General features: G+C 50.1%; 1 protein-coding gene across 2 annotated transcripts in view; it reads right to left on the minus strand.

Annotated features, from left to right (window-relative positions):
* The window catches only part of LOC139049471 (uncharacterized), a 288,699-nt gene that overhangs the window by 114,790 nt on the left and 149,015 nt on the right, over positions 1-24,894 (minus strand). Inside the window, exon 1 of one of the 2 annotated variants that reach the window (XM_070524948.1) lies at positions 10,274-10,905. The exons of the other annotated variant lie outside the window; for it this stretch is intronic. Coding sequence (XP_070381049.1) covers positions 10,274-10,352 — 79 coding nt within the window. The 5' untranslated portion in view covers positions 10,353-10,905. Of the gene's footprint in view, positions 1-10,273; positions 10,906-24,894 lie in introns of those variants that run through there. 2 annotated transcript variants of the gene reach the window in all.

A 24,894-nucleotide genomic window follows, 5' to 3' on the forward strand; every position in this document is an offset into this window, starting at 1 on the left:
CGCACCGTGCATTTGTCACCATTGTGGCTTTTTTCGTCGTGCCAACATCGTCATGTTTGTTGCGCTATACGTCACCGTCTTTTCGTTCACCGCGGTTCTGTCCGTACTCGTACTACGCCACCGTCGTTATTACGTGCCTTAGTTATCGTCCTGCTGTACAATACTTCATCATCATCGAAGTCGTTTCCGTAGTCGCAGGCCTTTCCGACGTCGTCGTCATCTTGCATCGATCATCGTAGCCGTGCTTTTAATCACTGTCTTCATCGTGTCGTGCATCGTCTCGTACCTCCGTCGTCACTGCACTAGAGTTCGTCGTTGTGCCACGTCATCGTCGTTATGCCTGCGTCATTAGTCGCGTTGCTGCCTTTTTAGTCGACGCACTCGTTGTTGCTGTCCGGACGTTGTTGCTCCGGACCAGCTATACTGTCGCTTTATTGTAAAAACCTCTGCGTCGCACTCCACGGTTTTGTTGTTTTCTATCGGGTACACTTCCGTGAGCGAGGCCCACATTTCTCTCCGACCACACACACACACACACTGGCGATACGCGATTATTGTTGATTCCGGGACTCTTGCTTGCATTCCTAATTCTCTTTTTTTTTTACCGGGAAAAAGCAAAAAAAAAGAAAGGGTGGTTATATAGCCTCGCAGAAATCCCGGCGACGATCCTCGTAACGGATCAGCGAGCGTCGAATTACACAGAGCATTTGCATTAGCGACGGCATTCGAAATTCGCATAATCCCCGACATTGGAATGGCTCCAGCGATCTCGAAAGGCGATTACCGACTGCTCGGCGTCCCAATCACGTCCGCCTTAAAATTCCTTAGCGCCGCCGGCGAGGTAAACGCATTTCCGCGCGCCCCCAGCGCATCTATGATGTATGGAAGGGAAGAAAAATGACCGCAGCTACACTTATGCACATCGGTACCCCTAGGCGTTTCCGAGGGTTTCCAAAGGGATAGGAAAGAGAGAGAGAGAAGGGATGGCGTCCAGCACGTGAGAGAAAGAGAGAGAGTGGATGATGTCCAGCGCAAGAGAGAAAGAAATGATGGCGTCTAGCACAAGAAAGAGAGAGAAAGAAGGGATGACGTCTAGCTCAAGAAAGAGAGCGAGAGAGAAAGGATGGCGTCCAGTGCGAGATAGATAGATAGATAGATAGATAGATAGATAGATAGATAGATAGATAGATAGATAGATAGATAGATAGATAGATAGATAGATAGATAGATAGATAGATAGATAGATAGATAGATAGATAGATAGATAGATAGATAGACGAAATATACAGATGCCGCGCACTGTGAGAAGCGGGTGGACGCGAAGTTTCTTTGTTCTTATTAAGCGCGTTGACGTTACGCGATGTTACATTAACGTAGGCACTACGTCACGTTATGAAGTCGCCATGGTTACGTAATACAGGTCCCTACGTTGACGTCACGTGTGCGATCACATTGCTTTCCTTGTTACCTTTTTTTACTGACACGAATAAATAGGGAGACATCGGCATCGAGAGATGATGCAGGGCGCTCCTTTTCACGTATGACGAACGTGGAGAAAGGCACGCCAAGTGCCGCAGAGATAAAGAAAAGAAACGCGTTATAAATAAAAATGGGCATTACGACAAAATTCTCAGAGTACGAAAAGCAAAAACCGCAGAGAGAAGAAACACGGCTTACAAATGTTGCAAACGCTAGGCGGCCCCTACAGGCAGATATGTAACGTGTCACAATTTGCCTGCGTTGGCGCAATACACACGACAACCATCGAACACAACTATGGAGGCTTCGCGTGCTGAAACGGAACGCGGTGGAACCGCGTTCACCACTCGAGCAAGGTTACCGTATGTAAAGGTCGCGCGCTTTCGTCCTGCGAGCGAATCGCATACCAACGGCGCGCGCATACCGCTAAGTCGAAGAGCCTACGTGGCCGTGCTCGTGGCTTGCGCACTCATCAACTACTACCGGACCACACGGACGCAACCGGGAATGGCTCTAGCGCGGTAGGAAAAGTCTGTGTAGCTAATGTGTGCGAGCGGCAGCACGCATAGCGTTCCGGGTTGACGAGCCCGGCGGCGGCCGCGAGCTCATAGTTTGCAGCCTACCGCGTGCCGAATTACCGCGAGATCCCGCTTACAGCGAGCGGACCCCTTCGCAGTTGACGAACAGGGAGCTGGCTGCTCGGAGGATTTCTGTTGTGGAACTGAGCAAACTCTGCCCCTGTTGTCGAATATGCCGTCACGTTGCCGTTTTTGAGCCAGTCGAAGGGAGGGAGAGTGTCTACGGGTGAACTGTGAGTCAATCACAGCAGCGAAGATTGGGATGATACAGAAATACGGCGGCGTATTTGGCATACAGAGCAACCTGCGCCCCAGGAATGCTTCTCGCTTTGCCCACTGGGATAGTCCGCGAAATATTAGTTCGTGGCAATTAAAGATGCCGCAGTATTATAGTGCGCCAGCACAAGAAAGCCCGCTTGCCCGCATATTTCGAGCTGCTTTGGTGGGCGGCTCACGCGATTTTCCCGGATTTTCGGCTAACTCCGAAATAACTGTTTAGCTGCGAGTCAGACGGCCTCGCGATCGTTCTCCCTCCGCTGGTCGATCGGCATTGCCCAGTTTCGCCGAAGACGATGCTAACTCACCCAGTTAGCTTCTTCTACTTCGAAATTTTGACATCTGTTTCTTTTCCCCCTCTAGGGAGGAGGGGGGGGTTGTTGGTCAAGTTGGCCTTTCGTTGGATTGGCGTAATGCCCGGGTCTTTACGGTATGCAGACCTGTTGCGCGCGCGCGTGTCTGCGCGGAACCAAAACCACTCCGCAGCTTACGGTGTGCGTTCTCATCACGCCTGCCCTGGCCTGCTGCACGCACCCCTGAGGGAAGAGCGCGCGGTACCGCTAGAGAGAGAGGGGGGTTGCTCTCGGGGATTGCTTTGACCCGCCCGCTTGACCCCCCAACTCACCCCCCCTCCCCCTTCTCCGAGATGAAATATCGCGTACCGCTCTCTCGGAGCGGCACCCGTCTGACGGCGCTCTGCATACCGTGCCGTGTCTCGTATATGGTCTTGCATATAATTAAAATTAAGCCTCCACCCTCCCCCCTGGCGTCCTTGACGCTGCGCGTGTGGGTGTAGTATAGATTCGTACTTATATCGTGAGAGGAAGACCTGGCGCTGCAATCGTGCAACCTGCGTCGGAAAGAATTTCTTAACAGTCTGCGCAGACGTGTTGTCCTTTTCAGGGAGTGCGAACGGTCAAGAGTATGACGTGAAGCCATACTCTTGACTCCCCCCCCCCTATTAAATAAAGGTGCATATAAGCGCGGCCCTCAAAACCCTAAAAAGAAGCAGTAGGAAGCGTCAGACTACACATAACTAATTATAATACTTGCTCGACGAAACATTCCCACATATATATATATATATATATACACACACACACACGTGAACGGCTGCTATAGCTGCCATACGTAAACGCAGCTAGAAAAAAAAATGCGCCCGGCATTCTTGATTATTATTATATTTCATGACCACGATAACAACGTAAATAACGTCGGGCTCGTCATTTTCGGGACCAACTTCAGTTAGCGCCAAATTAATAAAAAAATCTTAAAATTGTTTCCAAAACATACACGCCTTGCCGTCTCAATTGGCGTTCGCGAGCCCCCCGTGCACGGCAGCTTAGTGCTCATCCCTGCGCACTGTCATCCTTTCTTTATGTGCGAGTATCGCGGGGTATATATGGTTTCGACAACTTCGAAAAAAAAAAATGCTTACGACTAATACGCATCACGAAGATGACTCGCATTCCATATGCATGCATGCGTACGCTTGTTCTCGGTACAGCGCAGTTCGATGAGTGATAAATCTTGAGAGAGAGGCGATCTGAAGTCCGTGGCCACACGTCGGGGCATTTCCGCGCGCGCGCGCGGGTTTTCCGGAGCGAGCTTCGCGGAAAAGCCACGCGGCTCGATTCGTACATACGTCACGACGACGCGTATATCTCGACCGGGTGATAAAAGATGGCCTCTCTTGCCAATCCGTACATTAATCTTCTTTTTTTTTCACTTTCTCCGTTTCGCGGCAGCCTCACCGGTACGTACGGTCAACAGCAAAAGTTTACGGGATGCGGTTTCCCCTTCAAATGTGAATTCCTGCACTGTTAAGGCATGGCACTTCGTATTTAATGAATCACTGCGTAGGTGGCGAAGGCTACTACATGCTGGAACATTTAATTCGAGGCTGTGTGACCACGCTTCGCGAGAACTCGGCTTCTTGGCAGATCCTGCGTCCCGTAAACTTTTGCGGTTGGCTGTACGTTCTTTTCAGTGCGCGTGCGACGACACTGTGCTTTACGCCAGCTATTGAATTGAATTAGGATTAGATTGTACGGTTTTACGTGTCAAAAACACAATCTAATTATGAGGCATGCTGTCACTGACGGTGTCTGGGTTAATTTTGGCCACCTGGGAGTTCTTTAACGTTGCACCTAAATCTAAGCGCACGCAGGTGTTTTCGCAGTTCGCCTCCCCCATCGAAATGCGGCCGCCGTGGCCGGGATTCGATCCCGCGACCTCGTGCTTAACAGCCTTAACACAGTAGCCACCAAGCAACCGCGGCGGGTGCTGTTGATTTCCCGATTTTGCCCATAAATGAATACGGCCCGTATCAAGACACGAAGCTAACTCCCATAACCACGAAGGTGGGTATCAAGAGTCCAAGGAGGCGACACCTAGGGATTTAAAGGCAAATCCCCGAGGATGCAGGTCTTTCCAGAGCGCAGTGATTACGAGCCTGCGCACTTATCCGGGGTGAATCCTTCGCACGTGTACCGCGTGATCGTAACACCTGCTGAGAACGTAAAAAAACCGTACATGTGTTTTACTGCAATTTCGTTTTCGGGTTCTCTTTTTTCCGCGACAGACATTTTCCCTCGAAGTGTGCTAAAGGAAAAAAAAAAAAAAGCACACAAGGAAACAGCCGCTCATTCTCGCGAGTGACGTGGTAGTTCCCTCTCCTCCTCATGCAGGTCGTCTCTCTCTCTCTCTCTCTCTCGCACACACGCGTACAAAGAGAGAGTGAGAGATTGAGATGCGCACGCATGCGCACACAGACAACACACGCGTCCAGACGAGAGACCGTGGCACGGATTGCCCCCGCACTACAGCTACCCACGCGGCAAAGAACGCGGACGCGCGACTTGCTTTTTTTTTTTTGTCTCCTACCGGCGAACGAGAAAGGAAGGAATGGGAAGAAAAAAAAAAAAAAAAACGTTGAACCCGCCACCGCGCTCTTCCCACGTAGTCGGGAGAAATTCTGCGCGCGTTATAATAATCCGCGTAGACCGGCGCCTCTTTTTTTTTTTCATTCCTTTTTGTCGTCCGGCACAGCTTCCCGGGCGTTTAGTCACGCCTTCGTTAAGAACGCGAGCACGAACGCTCGAGAGACTACTACTGCCAGCTAGTGTTCTGCCCACACGGGGGAAAAAAAAAAGTTGTGAAAAAAGTAAAACGCGGCAAGTTTTCCGCGCTACCGTTACGCACTCCTTGCTGGCGCTATTTCCATATAGCAGAAGCCCACGGAATATAGCAGAAGCCCACAGAGAGGGAGAAATAAAAATGTTGAGTACGCTCAAACAACACAGTACGTGGTTTTCAACAACGTTAAAGGAACAATAATAATTTAAAAAAAAACGTCGTATCTAATTTAGACCCCCAATGAAGTACACTTTCAATGCTCTAATTGCGCTTTACCTACAGCGGAAAGAGAGACATCTCTATAGCGGTGAAAGTACAGGCCAACCTCTTATTTTTCCATTTTTTTTTTTAGACTACGCGCTGCAATGCATCACGAGTGGTTGCAGCTCAACGGATATCGGCTGTGCCTCGATGGGTGCCCCCGCTATAGAGAAATAAATAAATCTCGGGGGTTTTAATGACCTGAAACTCCACGGTGCCTCGTGAGGGACGCCAGTAGCGGAGAGGTCTTTATTTAATGAGATCGTTATGACCACGCAACAACGTTAAAGTCAGGATTTCCCTAGCTTGGCTGCCCCGCTACGTTCGGACTTTGGGAGCTGAGTTCGCCAAATCGCTAAATGGGCAAACAACGGGCTATAAGAAGGAGGAGGAGTAATGAGCGTTTATTGTGAGAAACAGCGAGAAAGTGTTCTTTCTTCGCCCTAGGTGGGCGGCTCTCTTAGTCCAGAAAGCCGTTGGCTAATGCCGCAGCCCGGTCCTCCAGACTGCGCTCATCTTCCAGGATCTGTGCCTTTAACATTGCCTCTCACGTTTCTTCGATGCCTTGTAGCGGTTCTGAGGCATCCTGACTGTTAGTTTCTCTTTTTTTTCCCTCAATAACGAGGAGCGCCTATCTTAATCTGCGATCGAATTTCGTCAAGGCGCGTGTTTTTAAGACACTCGTTTCTTTGCTTAGTTCTCTTTTATTTATTTTTTTTCGCTCGCTAGCTCGTTCACGCGAACGCTCCAAGAAAACGCTTATGCAGACGCGCTGGAGGAAAAAACGAAAAGAAATGCCGGCCAACGCGGCAAGGTGCAACAACGTCCGACGACGCGCCGCCTCTGTGACCCAGTGAGCAACCTCGCTGTGACTCACGGCATTCGACCGCCAAGTATATGCGCGCGCATACCGCGTTTGCATGCAAATTTGCCGTCGCCTCATATCGCTAGCTACGCATGCGGAGATAGAGCGCGTGTCCTCCCCCCCGGCGAAAGCAAAGTCTAGGTATCGAGCGGGTACGTCGCGCAACCGTAGCGAAAGCAGTGACGCTTTGGGACTTTCCGCCGCGTCATCGTGTGTGTCAAATATTCCTGGTATGCGCGGCTCGCAAAGGTTACAGCGAGGACCAGTTACCGGTGCAATGCGCATTTATTCTGCAGCCTCTACCGCCGCTTTTCCTGTTCCATGGTAGGTAAAAAAGAAAGAACTGAAAAAGGACCTTATCTACGGTACTTTCTTTCTGTACCGTGAAGGAGGATGTGGTGTTAATATACGTTTGACTTCGCCAGTGAGAATTAAAAAAAAAACGGAAAGAAAGAAAGAAAACGAGACAGAGAGAAGCCCGGATCGAATATGCGCGCGCTCTGGCTGGAGACTTGCACAGACACGCCAGCGATCGCGCGAGAACACGTTCTCCGTGGATGGGCGGCGCGGGACGGACGGGCAAGTTTGTCTGGCGGCGACGACGAGGAGGGGGACGACTTCCCAGCGGTCACGACTCGATACGAGAAACTCGGCGAAGCTCCGTTGCCGGGCACTGCGCGACCACTCGATCGCCGACAGCTGGCCCAGCACCGCACGTCAGGGCGTCCGTCCGCTGCGGCTTGGCGAATAGAGAGTTTTAGCGTACCGTTATGTGCTGCCCTCGCCACCACCTGGCAGCTTTGGACGTCCCGCAGGTAGGCCGCGCCAGGTGCGCGCGCGGTGTGGATTATGGTAGCCGCACAGCTGGTAGGTGGCGGAGACGACAGCGGAATGCTAAAACTCTCTAGTGCATTGAAAAAAAAAAAAAAAAACGAGAGAGACGTTGCTAGTAAGATGGGGCCCCGAAGGGATAAACACTGGGACGAATAAAAAATGAAGGGGATGCCGACGTTTCGACAAGCGCACTCGTCTTCGTCAGGGCAGCAGCTGCCAACTCCGCCTGCAGGCTTCCGCGAGCCGCCTTGTACCGACTACTATTGATCGCTTCCAGCGAGTGTGACTCAAAATACAGCAGCGACAAGTATGCCGTCCGCAACAAGTCCCTCCTACGTTTACTACACACCGCGCGCCCGGGTACAACTCGGGTTGAAAACGCACCGAGGCGAGCACACGCGACGTTTATTTTTCGCGAGTCGGAAGGCGACGCGCCGCATTCCGGAGCGGTGGGAATGAAGCGACGGACGAGCGGGGTGGGGGGTCAACGAGTGGGGGTCAAGTCGGCCGGCCGCCGCTTTTCCCTCCCCCCTCCTCCTCCCTCCCGTATCTCTTTCCCCACTCGATTTCAAGGCGAAGTGGTGTTGAAGGGCCTGTCGAGTGAGTCACACCAGATGAAAAAACCGCGGCGGTGGTGGCAGGTGCGCTTGATTCACATAGTGCGCGCGTCCGCTGTCCCCCCCCCCCCCCTCGGTTGCATCACCCGCGGGCGCGCTGATTGGGGTGATGATGCATGCGTTGTCGCGGCATGCGAGCTGGTAGGAAAAAAATAGAAAACAAGCCGGACGAAGATTTTTCTTATTTTTTTTTCTAACAAGAGGAGCTGCGGCGAAATCCCGGAGCTTTGATAGATCCGCGTTGTCGCTTTCGCGATCGAACATTGCTTAGAGAAAACGATCGAGGCGGACGAGGAGACGTTTGGCAGTGGTCCCAACAGTACACCACGTCAAAAGAAAAAAAAAAAACTGCTCGCTGGATTAGATAACAAAACGCATGAATGCTAGTCGGACATATATCGGGTGTCCCAGCATTTGTTAGCCAAGCTGTTCAAAGAAAAAAAGAAGATGAACAAGTTGCGATGCGAGAGACGATGTTCAGTCGTCAGAGGTCTGACGACTGAACTGACGACGACTACGACTACGACGACGACTGACGACGACTAAAATCGGATTTTGCACCGTTGTTTTTTATACTAAACCTTAAAACACACAGGCTAAGCCAACACCTCCTATACTTGTCTAGGAGGTGTTGGCTAAGCTCGCCACAAGCGGTCATACATGCCGGTGCATCTCAAGAACCGTAGCAGCGCTTTTGTGGCTTTGCGCATCGCATACGAGCGGGGCCACGGTCCCATGATAGACCGTACTCGAACCTTTTTTTTTTAGCTACCCAGGAACTGTTCCGAAAAAAGGCCTGCCATGTAAGTTCCCTAAAGCTGTCCGAAGAGAGCTTTCGCCGTAACACACCACGAGGAAGTGTGCATAAGACAGTCCTGGTCCACGTAGCGCACCAAAGCGGAGTTGTGAAGTACGGGAACAAAGGCGAGGCCGTGTGTGTAGTCGAAACGCTCGCAAAACCGCGCGAGAGAACTTTCACTGCAGGAAAGTTGACCGCACACTGCAGCGGGGAAGGCTAATAAACACGCGAGCCGAAAATAAAGCTGGACAACGATGGCTCGAACACTCACACACGCGCCTTTCGTCACGAAGCCACATGCGGTGTGACGCCTTTCGCTTCTGACCCATTTTTTATCGGCAGTGTGTCGAGGTTCTTGTAAGCAGAACCACTTCTGCACGTACTGCAATGCTTCGGCTTGTCAGGGGAACGGCATGGCTACCCTGGCTACAGACGCGCGCTGTACTTGAAAACGTAGCACAGGACACGGTGACGGGGAAAGTTACTTGCCACTTTTTTTTCTTTTTTACATATTGTGAATAAAGCCCACCGCAGTGGCTCATGGTAATGGCGCTTGTGCTGCTGAGTACGTTTGAATGTCCCCGTTTCAATATCTGTGCATGTGACGCCCATGGATGACTCAGCCTTTGATTGGGTCCTGTTTCTTTAGAAAGTGTTGCGATGAAGTTAGGTTATTTGCAGGTGGACGGATCGAATCAGCTGACGGATGACAGGACGTAACTAGAGATCTCCGAGAGACCTCACTGGACTTCAGAATGAGTTGGTATTGTTCCAGAGCGTAGAAATGCAGAAACAAAGAGAAAGTGAAAATATGTATTTTTCTTTTTTGTGTTGCGTGTCTTCCTTGTACTTAATTTTTTTACCCATGTGGTGCGTGATTTTCATAATTGTTGCGTCATTCCGCTGGCACCTCTGCGACTCGCTTGAAAAGCATGGTATCTTTTCAAGTAGTGCATTTCGTTTGCTGATGAGAGAGAGTTCTGCGATTATGACTCGAGAAGTCAAGGCCGTCCAGCTGTCGCCTCGGAGATATATTTTTCTATGCGAGTACATCGTTATCAGCTGTTGATATCCCCAACGATTAGCAAAACAAGCCACCGGTTCCAACTATTGCAGACTCGTATGTTAACTACGCTTTAACACAGGCCAGAGTGACAACTCCGCATAGACATCTGCACGATGCTTTGTGAATAATTTTCGTACGGCAATGTAAGCCGTTAAGGATTTCTTGCTGTAAATACTGCCGTGAACATTAAAGGGACGGACTGAACAGAGACACGTCAAATAATAATAGCGTCATTCAAGGACAATGAATAGTCAGACCGACCGAGCTCGCTTCGTCCAGAACGAGAGCGAGACCGCACGCGAAACTGAGGTCGAGCGAGACACCCCGCCTCACTTCAAAGTGACTGCGAAAGAGACTCACCTTGGCGGAAGACGAAGAGGATAAGCTGCAGAATGGCCAGTCGCAGCGACGGCATCGTGGACCGCGTTGAAGAAGCCATCCCTCGCCTTCAGAGAAGTGTCAAAGTCGCTGGCAGTGGTAGAGCGACAGCGCTAGGCATGAACAGCCGCCGCACACGGCCCACCTGTTCGACGCACCGAACACACACGCACCACGGCAGCGGGGTCCGTTTCACGCGCACAAACCGCGCGACGACACGCTCCGGGTAATCCCGTCGACTGTCGCCCACGTCAGCGAAGTCCAGGCTACGCGATTTCGGGAATCCCGACGTCGTCTGCTGGCGAACTTCGGGTAGCAGACGACACTCGCAGCGACGCGGACGGCGTCCGTACAAGCTCGAGAACAGCGCGTCAGTCGCGGTTTGACTTCTGCTTCGTTTTCTTCCCTTCCGCCCAGCACGCGTCGAACCGACCAACTGGCGCACAGATCAATCAATCCCGCGAAGTCTCCGCTGCAACTCGGAATGACCGCCGCGGAAACGGAGGTCGTCGAAGACGGCGAGACACCGCTCCGCCACGTGCCGGTGGGAGACGAGCGGAGTCGACGAGCGTAGCCTGTTTCTGCGTCTACCTCCGGCGACGTCGGAGGCCTGAATGAGCCGGCCAGGCTAGAGATGAGAGGGGGGTCCCGGGGGGTGGAGGGGGTGGGGGAGTTGCGTGTGTGTGGTGGCGGGGTGAGGGGGGGAGTCGGTCTGCGGACGGGACCGGCCCGCAAGCGGCTGGGGTGTTGTGGTGGTGGGGCGCTACGGCGCGTTTTCGCGAGCGACCGTGCGTGCGTTTGTTTCGCTTCCTCGCAAGTACGAAGAAGGGGAGGAGGAGGCGAAACGAGAGGAAGGGGGAATACGCTGGTGGGGCGGCAGAAAGAGATGGAGGAAACCGGGGGAAAGGACGCGTCCTCCGGGCGAGGAGGCGGAATCTCGAAAACCCACATGCGTCTGAAAAGAAGTTCCAGCTGGAGAGAGTTGTGCGTGCGTGCGGCACTTCTCGTTTCTCCGCGCGTCCGAATGCTCCCGCTCTTGCCGCTCTCCTTCGGTCGGCCGCTTCCCGAGCCTCCTTCCACTTGCCCGGTGTGCCGGCACTCTTGGCTTCGCGCAGTTTTGCGTGTGTGGTCGTCTCGGCAGGTCCGCTTGCTTGTCTGTCCGAGACCGGCCGGCCCAGGTCCGGAGAAGAAGAAAAGTCTCTGGTTTCGGGCAGAAGACGCCGCCCGGAAAACCGGGAAGGAACAAAGAGCACACACCGTGCTTTCTTGCCCTCCGCTCTCTTTCATTCTTCTTTCTCTCTCGAGGTGAACGAAGAGGCAGAGCTGGAGTCGTAAATAGGGATAGATCGGCACCCCCCACCCCTCCTCTTTTCCTCAATATGTGGTGTCGTTCGGCGGACCTCTCGTCGCTCCTGATGCTTACGATGCCAGCCGCGCATGCCGGTAATTCGCTCGCTGCACGCAAGTCGGCGCTACTGCGGCCGCCCTCCCCCCTCTCGCCTCTCTGGCTGCGTTTGGTTTGGCGCATTTCGACTCGCCTTATTATGTGCGTGCCCGAGACGAAGCAGACGGCGCGGTGCGCCTCAGGCGAAACGGGGCTTGTATGCGCGCTGACTGGAGAGATGGAGTGGTCGGTATCGTTTGTCAAAGGAGATGCTTGTTCTTGCCGCTGCTGCGTCTTCGGGACTCTCTCTGTCACTAGTCTCTAGACGGAATCTCGCCCCTTTTCCTTTCCTCCACCGCATTCGGTTGCTTGTTGCGGGAACGTTTGCTTGTTGTCAGTAGGTTGTACAGAGAGCCGAAGGAAGCTTTGTCGGCTCTGAATTCCTTCCGCTTTGCGTGGACGGGCTACCTGGACGAGTTAAGTGCGGTCAATCCTGACACCAGCGTACTATCGTGTTCGGGGACCCTAGTGCCCGAACACCCTACGCAAAACAAACGGGTCCACTTCGAATAGGGAGTGAGCTCGATGGCAAAATTAGACGGTAGTACTCCCACTCGCTGCAACACAATTTAGGTGTGAATAGTGAATAAATGTAACATGCGTAGGGCTGATAGCCGGTGGACCATTAGAGTTACAGAATGGGTGCCAAGGGAAGGGAAGCGCAGTGGAGGACAACAGAAAGTTAGGTGAGGGGGTGAAGTTAGACAATTTGCAGGCGCAAGTTGGAATCAGCTAGCGCAAGACAGCCGAACTTGGGGATCGCTGGGAGAGGCCTTCGTCCTGCAGTGGACACAAAACAACAACAACAACAACAAAAAAAAACAGGCTTGTAATGATGACGAAATGTAACTTGTGCATTTGGTTACGTCATTTCCACCCTTGTGCTCGCACAATTTCTTCAGCACGACGTTTCACGTACCCTTTGCGGCTGCGTCCTTGATATAGTCCACCCGATTTCTTGGGCGTGCTTGTTTAGAATGACAGAGAGGGGAAGGGAGCTAATTAAGCCTGGCTCGCGTAACTTTGGTTTGTTGGATGCTCAAGGTGTTCACTACACGCGGGTTGCTTGGCAGTCTGGTTCGCCAGTGGCTACGCCTGCGTCGCTACTGAGAAATTGGCTACACCGCTTGTCTTTGAGTTCAGTGTCGTACTGATATGCGTGCAGAAGGCGCGAGACGTCGTCTGCTGCCCACACGCGTCTGGAAAGCCTCTTGTTCGCAAGTTGACAAGCGCTGTTTTCCTTCCCTTCGACCTTGAGGCGCCGTCAGGACCAGATGCAGTATTCCTCAGGTCGTAAATTTCTTGACATTCGGTGTCAATAAATTCAGCATCAACGGAAGGCTAACCACTGTGCCGCCACCACTGTGGAGACTGCCCCAACGCGCCCAACATTTTTCGGCAATGTTTCCCGACGCTACACCTTGTGTCCACCTTCACATTCCCCAGCTCCACACCTATCGCCCTGTGAGTGAGCGCAGCCGCTTCGTACCAACAGTCTTTGCGGTCTTCCTCGGCGTGAATGCTGAAGCCCTGCACTGAGGGCCCCGACAACCTGACTGTCTTTCCTGCAATAAAGTGTTATCTATCTATCTATCTATCTATCTATCTATCTATCTATCTATCTATCTATCTATCTATCTATCTATCTATCTATCTATCTATCTATCTATCTATCTATCTATCTATCTATCTATCTATCTATCTATCTATCTGTCTGTCTGTCTGTCTGTCTGTCTGTCTGTCTGTCTGTCTGTCTGTCTGTCTGTCTGTCTGTCTGTCTGTCTGTCTGTCTGTCTGTCTGTCTGTCTGTCTATCTATCTATCTATCTATCTATCTATCTATCTATCTATCTATCTATCTATCTATCTATCTATCTATCTATCTATCTATCTATCTATCTATCTATCTATCTATCTATCTATCTATCTATCTATAGCTATCTATCTATCTATCTATCTATCTATCTATCTATCTATCTATCTATCTATCTATCTATCTATCTATCTATCTATCTATCTATCTATCTATCTATCTATCTATCTATCTATCTATCTGCGGTCGTTTCTGTGGGTCCGATAAGACGAAGCACGACTAAACGGAGCCTTTATTCGTCACACTGCCATTGTTGAGGTAAGGCTGCCTAATCGATCTAATCCGAAGGCTGCGAACGCATTAATCCACGCTATCTGCATGCACGCGCCAGCACGCTATAGAGCTGTGCGCACCGTCACATACGTGCTTCGTCGCATACTTGCGAGCGAACGTGACTTGAAGTCAAACAGTTAATCTTTAGCATAGCAGATTCATATGTACTATAATGTAGGTATACGTATGCAAGAATGCGGATACAGTGTGATCGCGAACTGTAGCTGCGATGAAGGCAATCACGCACCTTGGGGCTGATGTGAATGAACGAAGCAAGCTATACTGGTTCGTATACGACCACATCTGTGTTCGAGTCAACTGCTGCTTCACTGGGGTCGGCGGCAATAATCACAGTTCCGTTTTGTTTTCTGCACTTATTATTTTTCTTTTTTGTAGATTTTCATTCGCGAAGCGACGTTCTGGCAGGACAATATTATTCCGCAGCACTTTGATGTTGACAGCTTCGCCCCAACATGGCGTAACTGTTACCAGATACGGGTTTTCCAGATGTACACTTTTCCTGTTACGTTGACCTGCACCGTGCTTAATCAAGAGCAATTTCCAGTACCAAAATTTATTATTTTTGCTCTATACGTGCTTTCGCTATATGTGCCGCGCCGCTCACTGGTAGATTTGATTATACGATGGTTGATCACGTTCGACGTCGCATATCGAAAAAAAAAAAAAGTTGTGATTGAGACGCCTTAATGGAGGCTTCGGATTAATTTCGGAGCACCATAATCGCTTCAATCCGCATTAACACGGTGTACTCGTTATCAGGTAGTGTGCGCGCCGGACGTGGCGATACCCTTTTGTCATTGACGAGTCATACATATTTTGCGACTCTCTGTATACAATAAACCGTTGCTTTTTTTTCTGCTTGTGTCTTTTATGATTAGACTCGTAGCCGCGATCTGAATTAGAGAAGTTTTTTTTTTAATTCTTTGTTTTTCTGCCATATGCTTGGACAGTTACTTGCACTTCTTCTTGGACAGAATGCTTGGACAGTTTCTTCAGTAAAGTCTAGTAGCGTACGGTGAGGGGCTAGTTGGTATGACGTGATGAGAACAAAGAAAAAACTGCGCAAAAAAGAACAAGACAGAGAAAGAACCACACGACACATGCGCCTGTGTCGTGTGGTTCTTTCTCTGTCTTGTTCTTTTTTTGCGCAGTTTTTCTTTGTTCTCATAATCTTCAGTAAAGTTGCAAGTCTGCGTTCGTGTCTTCTAGTTTCTGTGCCGTACTTTACTCCACGATTACTCCACGATTGTTGTACGGGATTGTTGTTGTTATGTTTTCAGCGTTGTTCATTATATTGTCTAATGTTTGTATAATTACTCTTGAAGTCATCATATTTTACATATATTGTGTAGTGACAACTTTTGTTTACATTTTTAAATTATGCATTGCCGTTTTCCAATTTCCAACAAAGTTCCGTCAGGTTCCCAACAGCTTCCAGCATACTCTAACAGGGCATCCAACGCACTTCCAACGAGATACCGCCGGTTTCAAGCAGGTCCGAATAAGGTAGTTTCAGATTAGGGAACGCAAGCGGTTTGCATACGCAAGAATTAGGGGCGACGATACTGCGTATGCGCAGAGAAGGACGTAGGGTTCTGCGCATGCGCAGTATACCGTGGCCCCTAGTTCTTGCGTACGAAAGACGCTTGCCTCCCCTAATCTAAAACCCTCTATTCTGAGCAGCCACACTCAATTTGCCGACGCGTCAACCGACGGATCAGACAATTCGGAAGCAATCGCGTTTCTGCGTCATAGAATGTGTTTGACGGATGCCTAAACAATGCGACCGTGCGCAGATCATGTCGCGTCACATGCGGGCGAGATGCGAGTCACGCGTATAGATTCACACTTGGGGCGCGCTCTCTATTCAAGCAGCAACAGAATGGAGTGCACTGTTGAAGAGAACACTTGAGTACAGATCATACATGTCGGGAGTTTCCTCGCTCGCAAGCGTACAATCGCCTATAAATTTGCGGCAGACAGCTTGTGGTTGATAGCTCGGTCTCTGTTCGACACACCACAGGTGCAGTGCACTGCCGTTGCTTCCGCAGCCACTTGCTGCTATAGGTTCCTCTCTCCGACCTCCCCACCGCGTGTTTTAGATCTACTTGTTACGAACCGCAGGGTTCTCCCTCGGGTTATGCGGCAAGCCCGATTGCATGATGTTATACGATGGCCGGTGGTTCGGAAGGTGCATCTTTCTATCCGGCGCCGCTCGCGTAATCAGCCAGGCAGAACGTCTCGGATTTTAGTTGTTACCTGGCCCAGGAAGCGAGATGGAAGTTAACGGCGGCATTGTATAGCCGCCCCGGCGGCAGGGTCCCGCAGGAGGGGGACGCTGTGGCACGCGTGCAGCAAAGCGTGCAGCATCATACGTAAGAACAAGACGTCATTCGGGCAGACAGCGTGCATGCAAACGTGCAGTCAACTTGAACGTGTGCATATGTTATGTGTGTGTGTGTTTGCGGTGGCAAGGTTCCGGGCTGGTTGATTTCGTCCCTCGCCACTTCTCCTCGCTTTATACCCGTGGACGGCGTCTTTTTTTCGCCGCTGATACGCGATACACGAGTCGGGTCGGGCAGTCGCTGGGGCTGACGAAAATTAATTTGGCCGCCGCGATGTTCCATCGGGCTAGCCAAGCGTGGAGACGACAACGGGGGGAGTGGGGGTAGACCATGGCATCGTTACGGCATCGCTCCAGGTAGCGGAGGGCAGCCGAGTGGTGAAGTGAAACGCACAGGTATCGTTGAAGGCGACTCGCTGTCTCTCACATTGTCTATGGAAACGCGGAGGCGGCGTCCTTACCGCCTGTTCTCGCGGAAGACCGCGGGATCTTCTTATCAAGCGAATACAGTGTTCCTCAATTGTCGCTTTTTCCCGCTATGTCTTTCTTTTCTTTCCTTTGTGTGGTTTAGCTTTTAAACGCTTTATTAAACAATATATATTTTTATCACGGATCTCCCTGGACTCCCAACATTGTTTCAGCCTATACCGCCACTCAAGCAGCACCGACCATGACAAGGCCGTGTACCCTTCTCCTACCCGTATTATACTGCGGCCCGCAAATATCGAAGGACTGGAATGACCTTCCCGCTGCTGCTACACTCTATTCGAACTCTGTTCATTTCAGTCACATCGCTGGGCAGCTCATCCACAACAGTACTATAGCCTATCAGAAATGAATTCAGTGTCCCAGATTGTGACTGATTGGTAGATTGATGAGTGATCAATCGATCAATCTATTTAGTTATAGTATTGAATGCGTTGGCAAGAAATATGTTTCCGGTCTTCACAACACAATGCAAACTCACTGTGCGAAAACTAGACAAGGGCAGGAAACACGAAAACGAAGACAAAGAAATGTGTTCGTTTCTCTTGTCTAGTTTCCGTGCTGTGAATTAAGCTATTCGTAGATAGAGAGAGAGATACGAGTTTATTGATATGGTGATTTTAGCATGGCTGATCGTCTGGCATGCTACTTCAGGTGCTGGGTGATAATTATGTCGCACACAGTGATCCCGCAAAAAAATAATAAAAAAATATGTCTGTGGTTCCACGCGTCAAAAGCACGATATGATCCGTAGTGGGGAACTCCGTATTAACTTTGACCGCCTGGGGATCTGTAACGTGCACCCAATGCACACGGTCCACGGGCGTTCTTTCGAATTTCGCTCCCACACAAATGGGGCCCCCGAGGCCGGGATTCGAACCCGCGCCCTCGCGATTAGTAGCGCAACGCGATATGCCACTGCTCCACCACTTTGCCTTCCACGCTATGGCGGATGCTCTGCAGTAAAGCCACCCGTAGTCCGAACGAGAGGGGGCCCCTCCGATACCTGGAAGTGAAGGTGCACAGCCTCCGCCGGATGTACTATCATTCCAGATGGGAACTCCCTTCGCACAGCCGAGCACCAGCCAGAGGGATGCTTGTATAACCATTAGAAAGACCGACCGGTTTCCGGCGGCACCGGGATTCGAATCGAGTACCTCCCACAGGCGAGCTGGTAGGCACTGGGTACACACGTCTGGACGCTGCCTTGCATATCGCAGTGTGCGGGCATCCACTGCAACAAAACGTTGCGATGCAGTTCGCCAGATTTAACATGCACGCGTCTGATGTCTACGACTAGTTGTTCTTATGTGCACGGGGACTTCAGGAATTGCAGTGTCGCTCGTAAGACGGGAAAGATGACTCAAGGCCTAATCAGCTCTCTGGTCAAAAATTTAAACGAGAGCTGACCGCAGTACAGCTATATTTCAGTGACTGAAGTGCGGTGACTGAGAGTAACACAGATGGGGTAACACTCACAAACTGGATCCACCAATCAATGGCAGATGATGTAAATGTAACAAAGCCGTCAGTGTAAATATGACAATGAGCCTTGTAGCTGGTGTCAAAATTAAATTAGGGTGTTTTACGTGCCAGAGATAGATAGATAGATAGATAGATAGATAGATAGATAGATAGATAGATAGATAGATAGATAGATAGATAGATAGATAGATAGATAGATAGATAGATAGATAGATAGATAGATAGATAGATAGATAGATAGATAGATAGATAGATAGATAGATAGATAGATAGATAGATAGATAGATAGATAGGAAAGAGATTAAACGTATACAGGTCGACCAGACGAGCGTCCGGTTCGCTGCCCTGCACTGGGGGGTAAAGGGCGAATACAACGAAGAATATAGGAAGAAAGGGATCACTGTGTGTGCAGTGAAGCGCTGTAACGCCAAAGTGGAGTTCCATAGCTGGTGATCTGCGTTGATTACATCTGAGACGACCAAAGGGCCAGTGGTTGTTGCGCGAATAGGAGGCTTTGGCTGCGCCATGGGGCCATAACGACGATTATGAAGCACACTGTAGTGGAGGACTTCTGTATAATACGGACCACCAGGGGTTCTCTAACGTGCACCTAAATCTAAGTACACGGGTGTTTTCGCGTTTCGCCCGCATCGAAATACACTGTCTCCCGGATCTGCACTGACACATATCCCGACTGGAAATGAATGCCTAGTACTTCTCCCTTTTCGGACTGTTTGAATTTCGGCCTGTAACTTCTGATGGAAACTAAGCGACAGTTCGTTACAGCGGCAATTTGAATATCTACAGTATGCTTGAGGCACTGGAAGCATCTTAGGCTGCCTTAATTTTGATAAAGGAAAATCTAACTGCCTCAATTCAGTGTCAAAATGTCTCGGAGCTCCGCGGTTTATTTATACAGACTGAGAACTATTCACTCCGTCAGTACGTAAAAGACCGCCTCGTAAAGAAGACATCATTAGCCTCCTATGAATTGACATGGTTTTTGGCCTCCTCCGGTGAATGGTTACTTCGAGGTGTGCCATACTACTAAGTATTGAGGATTCGGCTTCTTGCTGGCTGCAGCCGTACGGATTCAACGCAAATTTCGCTCAAGAAGCTTGGCCGAGCAGCTGTGTCAGTTTCGCGCAACATATCCTTCATAATGATTCCTCAAACAAAAAAGCACTTTTAAATTGCGGATCTGAGTTGAACGTGTAGCACTGAAGAGGGAGTGAGGGTCCAATCATTTTGGCACTCTAGGACCATCCTGAACCCTCAGTTAGCTTCAGTTCAAATTATCGCTGCTTAATATCAACAGGCGAAGAGCCGCCTAATTTTGAAAAGCAGTTCAAGAAAGAAACGGCACTGGCAGAATCTAAACTATAGCGTTAGTTCGCTGCTACTGCTCATGCTCAAAGTTTCTCTTAATAAGCACAAAAATTCAATATTTTGCCACACACTCGTCGTCGTGAGGAAGTAATAGCAGACTGAACTCAAGGTAAATGTTGTAGAAGTAATAAATAGCCATCATTGGTTACATGATTTTCGCACCACGGACTGTAAGGTCGCTAAATTGGATTGTTCTATCCCATGTTCTTACATTCATTCCGTTGTTATAATAACCACCGCATAATGTAGAATCGTGCATGAAGAACCCGCAAGGTGATGGACTCGATCCACCTGCCGGCATCGTAACTTAGTTTTTCAGAGATATGTTGTTGTCTAGGAAAGAATCCTTTTCAATAAATTTTGGCTAATGAAGACATCGTAAAAACATATTTGAGCGCATCGTCATAACTACGATAGCGTAGGGAAGGAGAGCGAACAAACAGAAACACCGCCCGAACTGTGGAAAGGCGCGATTCCTTGCCCTGACGTCATACCAGTGACGCTCGCGGCGCCCCCATATAGGTCGTTCGCGAAGGTAATACGTGCATGTTGTTAATTACACTCCATATAAAAAAGCGGGAGGATCATTACAGAAGAGTCTATTGCGTTAGCTGGGGACAGTGACATCCAGTTTCTGTAGTATGCCCCGTTCACACTGAGACATTCGGCGTCTGGAGCGGCGCCCAGTTCGGCGGAACCCAGTTCGGCGGCGGCGAGATCCGCCGGAAAAGCCCCTTCCGCGCCGATCGCTCCCGTACCGATTTTTTGCGGCAGCTGCCGCCGGATTGCCTCGCCGCCGCGCGGCGCTGACCAATCGGGGAGCGCGAAACAGAACTTCCAAAGATGGCGGCCGAGTCTCACGTCATGTCGCAGTCGTCGCAGTCATCAAAGTCCGCCGCGACATCCACATCCGAAATGCTAATCGAACTGGTGCGCAACCACCCAGTCCTCTACGATAAGCACCACTTGAAGCACAAAGACAACGTGCAGAAGGACGACTTGTGGCACAACATCGGTCGCGAGATTGGCGGGCGAACCCACCAACGCCGCTGCCGCCGTCTCTTCGGCGAATACTTCCGCGCCTCATGCATCGCCAGAAAGGCGCTTGCCAACAGGCCGAGCAGTACTGCCTCTGCTTGCTCGGGGTTCATCATTGTCTTTCCAAGCAATGGTGGAGACGCGCAACATAAACACACGAAATCGACGCGAGCGGAGACAACTGCTGCGCAATTTCGAGCCGCGCGAACATCCGGGACATCCCACGCTTGATTGGAGGTTGGCATTTTATGGGGCAGATGGCGCTGTATGTCTTTCCGGCGGCGCGGTCCGCAAGCAGTGTGAACTACGCGATTTTCGGCGGCAGGAGAATTCCATTCGCTGTAGACGCCGGATTCCTCAGTGTGAACGTACCAGTAGAAGCAGCCTGTCGTTCAGTGCTAATGGAGCCAAATAAATAAGGACTCCAATGCAGGTCTGTCGTTTCAGCAACAACAGTGGCACAACGTCTCGCTTAAATATATTCAAAAACCGCTAATCTAAACTACAAATGCTGCTGCGTGATAACAAGCCGTTAGACTAATTTTTACAGAAAACACCAAGTCTTACTTCAAGCTATTAACTTTACGATAAAGAGACGTAGTTCTAACAGTTAAGTAAAGGGGTAGGATATATTGCTAATGGTTCCGCAAAGCAGTAGGGGTGGCAACATATGACCTTCGCCGATGTATGCCAATCAGAGAACTGATACACCAAACACTGCCAAGCTCTGACACCCTTCGGAAGTACCGTACCAAACCAAGGGTCTCTTTTCGAGAGTGGTCGTTGCTGACTGCGCAAATGGGAACCTTATTATTGAGTTCGCAATGTGGGTGTCGAAGTGTAAAAAAACTGCATGTGTTTGAGGTGTGGGAAGCCATGCCACGTACTAGAGGTAAAGGTAGGTCTCGGGGCACCACTACCACCACCACCACGATCAGCCAGTTGTCCAGTGCTAATGGAGCCAAATAAATAAGGACTCCAATGCAGGTCTGTCGTTTCAGCAAACAACAGTGGCACAACGTTTCTTTTAAATATATCGAAAAACTGCTCATCTAAACTACAAACGCTGCTGCGTGATAACAAGCCGTTAGACCATTTTTTACAGAAAACACCAAATCTTACTTCAAGCTATTAACTTATTAACTATTGACTTATTATTAGCGGCGGCGGGGCGGAAGCAGCAGCCGCCGCCGCTGCCGGTGATCTCCAATTACCCCTTATTGCGCTTCTTGTTTCTACTTGGCGTTCGCACGTTTATTAATTTTATCAAGCCACTTAATTTTCTGCGGTCCTCGAGTGGGCTTCCCTTGCCTTGGTACCCATTGTGTTGCTCTATAACGGCCCGCTGGTTACCTGGCCTAAGCTTTAAATGCCGCTAAATCGCCGCTGAATGTTTGAGTCTCGTAGCAGGTTTACAAGTTTCACGCACTTGATTGTTTGCGGCGTTTCATCAACGTCGTAGACTACACGTACGGCGATTCCATGGGCGCCGCGTTTGACCACGTTTGATCTCGTTTGACCAATCCATTGCGTGCCTCAGCTGCCTCCGTGTTCGCAACGGATGTGCGTGACTCCCCGGTGTGACTCGGCAAACCTCTGTTTCGGCGGATATCGTGGACGGTGGCTGGGTGGACGACATGAAGCTTTCGAGTGTAGCTTCAGAGGAGACTTAGGTGCTTTTTGAGCTCATAGTATACGCCTTGTTTGAACGATGCGAGCGGCGTACACCCTGCATGTAGCCTATATAGAAGGGGGGCTGTAGTGTTCCAACCTGCCCAAAGTTCCCGCTTAATGAATTAAACTGGGATACGTGTTCTCGGCTGTTCGCTCTCCATTTGCCAGTCTTTTTGATCCAGAGGCTGGACATGTTTCTGAGTCAGTTACTTTCTTTGGAGCAGTCGCGATCTGATTTTTTATGCGAAGCATATTACTAGAGCTCAACCCAGCTCCTCAGGCGCGATGGTGTCGCCTTCAAGGCTGACCACGTGACACCGTGACGTCACGACAGAGGAGAAACGGGGCTCCAACTCGCGCCGTCGCTCGCGGCGTCGCGGCGGTATATAAGCAGCTGCGCTTGCCTCTGCTAGACACTCACGAGGTGAGATGCCTCCTGGAGACAGAGCTGCTCGGTGGAATGAGAAGCGAAGGTTGCGGCGTGCTACAGAGACTGTTTCTAGGTGGCTGTGCTACGGCGCAGCGACTACGCGCCCCGCATCGGACGCGGTGAGCGTCGAGCAACGCAGCGTTCGGCGCGACAAAGAAATGTGCGCCTGAGCAAGCGCCGCACGCCTGAGCCGACGCCGACGACACCGGCTTTTCTGCGACACGAGCTCCTTAACGCTGTCGCGTTAAAATAAAGGCTAGTATGCTTCGCATCCTGGGCTTAACCTTAGCTAAGCCACAGCCAGTTTTTTTTTTCATTCTGGCCAATCGCTCGTGAGTGTACTGACGTAGTTGCGATGGATCTGCTTTTTTTTTTTTGCCGCACGACGTAGATGATCCGTACTTAGTAATAGCTTGTAGGAAATACGCATTCTCGCTGGTCATTCGCTTGCCGTGTTTGCCCTCACGAAACTTTCTGTTCCGAGCATGCGCGCGGTCGAGATGTTGGCGCCGTAACCAAGCATTCTTCCGTCGCATTGATTGAAGGGCGCGTCCATCCCATTATTCTTGATAGCGTGGCGATATAGTGCGAAATGCCACAATTTAATCTGGGCAGCTGAATTATTTTTATCCCTGTTGTAACGGCTCCTTTTCGCGTAAATATTGACACGTGCACTAGTTCGTGTTTTTCCGGGGGGACCGCTTTTGACCGCCCAAGGCATGTTTAATGTTATCGCTCAGGACATCTTCGATTGTTGTAGCTTGCCCTACCCGTTGTCGGTGTTGTCGCCGAACCTTGCGCGATCGGACTGCACGGTAGACGAGAACAGTGCTGTGCATTGTAGAACTTGTGCACTCTAAAAACAGTTTGCACCCTTTGAGGTGTATATTTGTCCCACAACTATAATCGTCATCTGTCTTGCCCGCGTTTCCTTTCTTTAACGCTGCGAGCCCGGTACTTCCCAGTGACGAACGGCATGCGCGTTATCAGTTTGACGCAGCATTCTCGACAGGAAAGTAGCGAGCGCCGAGTTTTCAAGGAAGGAAACGCAAGCAAGGCAGATGACGATTATTGTTGTGGGACAAATATACACCCCAAAGGGTGCAAACTGTTTTTAGAGTGTGCGAGTGCCAGCGATTACGCTGGAACGTTCGATGTGTCGTGCACGAATAGTCGACACGTCTGACCCGCAGATAAGATTTTGACGATCGACTAATGTGCTCGCAGCTATCGAGGTACAGAGCGTTACTTGTTCTGCTGGGCACAGGTTCGCCCAATAAAATGTTACTTTCATGACTTGGGCTGTGCCAGTGTGGTTGTTCACCGTTACCACAGCGTGACAATATGTATACACATACCAATGCGATTGTTCGATTTACCGCATTCCGCGGAATGATAGCTATAGTCTTGTTATAAAGAATGCGTATGCATACGCGTTTGTGTTGAGAGATGTCTATTGTTTTCTTTTGTTGATTGACCCGCTATTCCTGCTTTTCGGACTGTTTTCTTCATTATCTTTATCACTTCCTACGCATGTAGCACTGTTCCTCGGTCAGCAAAAATGCCTTGTACTCTTGCGTTTCAGATTGTTTAGATCCCTGTCGGGAGGCATTCTACGCTGCCAAAAATGAAACCATTGCTTTCATTTAAATTTAATGACGTGCCAGACAATGACACGTACTTGTTAAATATTTTAATAAAGTAAGTGAAACCTGATTCATTTCTTACGGATACGGAGACGCCATCAGCCTTGGCAGCGTTATGAACCGGCGTTTTTCGAAGTGTTTAAAAGGAAGCCTCGAATTTTCGTTGTTTCGTTGAACTTCATAAGGTGTGGGTCAATTGACAAATTAAATAATATGGGGCTCAGGGCGCATCCCTCTCGTACTCACCTGGTGACATATCACAGCTTTTGAGGGTTTCACGATTTATTATTGGATTAACTCCGGTTAGCTACTCTATATCGGGGGAGGGGCGAAGGGATAGAAGATAGAGAGAGGGAAAGAGAAAGAGAAAGGATAGAAGAAACCACACGCACACATAGTATGCCGAAATGTTTTTGGGGGTACTGTCATGCAGCCTGGGAAGGTGTTCTCAGTGTTACGCAGGGCCAATGTCTCACGTCACGCAGTGTGCAGGCACAATTT

The sequence above is a fragment of the Dermacentor albipictus genome, chromosome 9 (genome assembly GCF_038994185.2).
Source record: "Dermacentor albipictus isolate Rhodes 1998 colony chromosome 9, USDA_Dalb.pri_finalv2, whole genome shotgun sequence".
NCBI lineage: Eukaryota > Metazoa > Arthropoda > Arachnida > Ixodida > Ixodidae > Dermacentor > Dermacentor albipictus.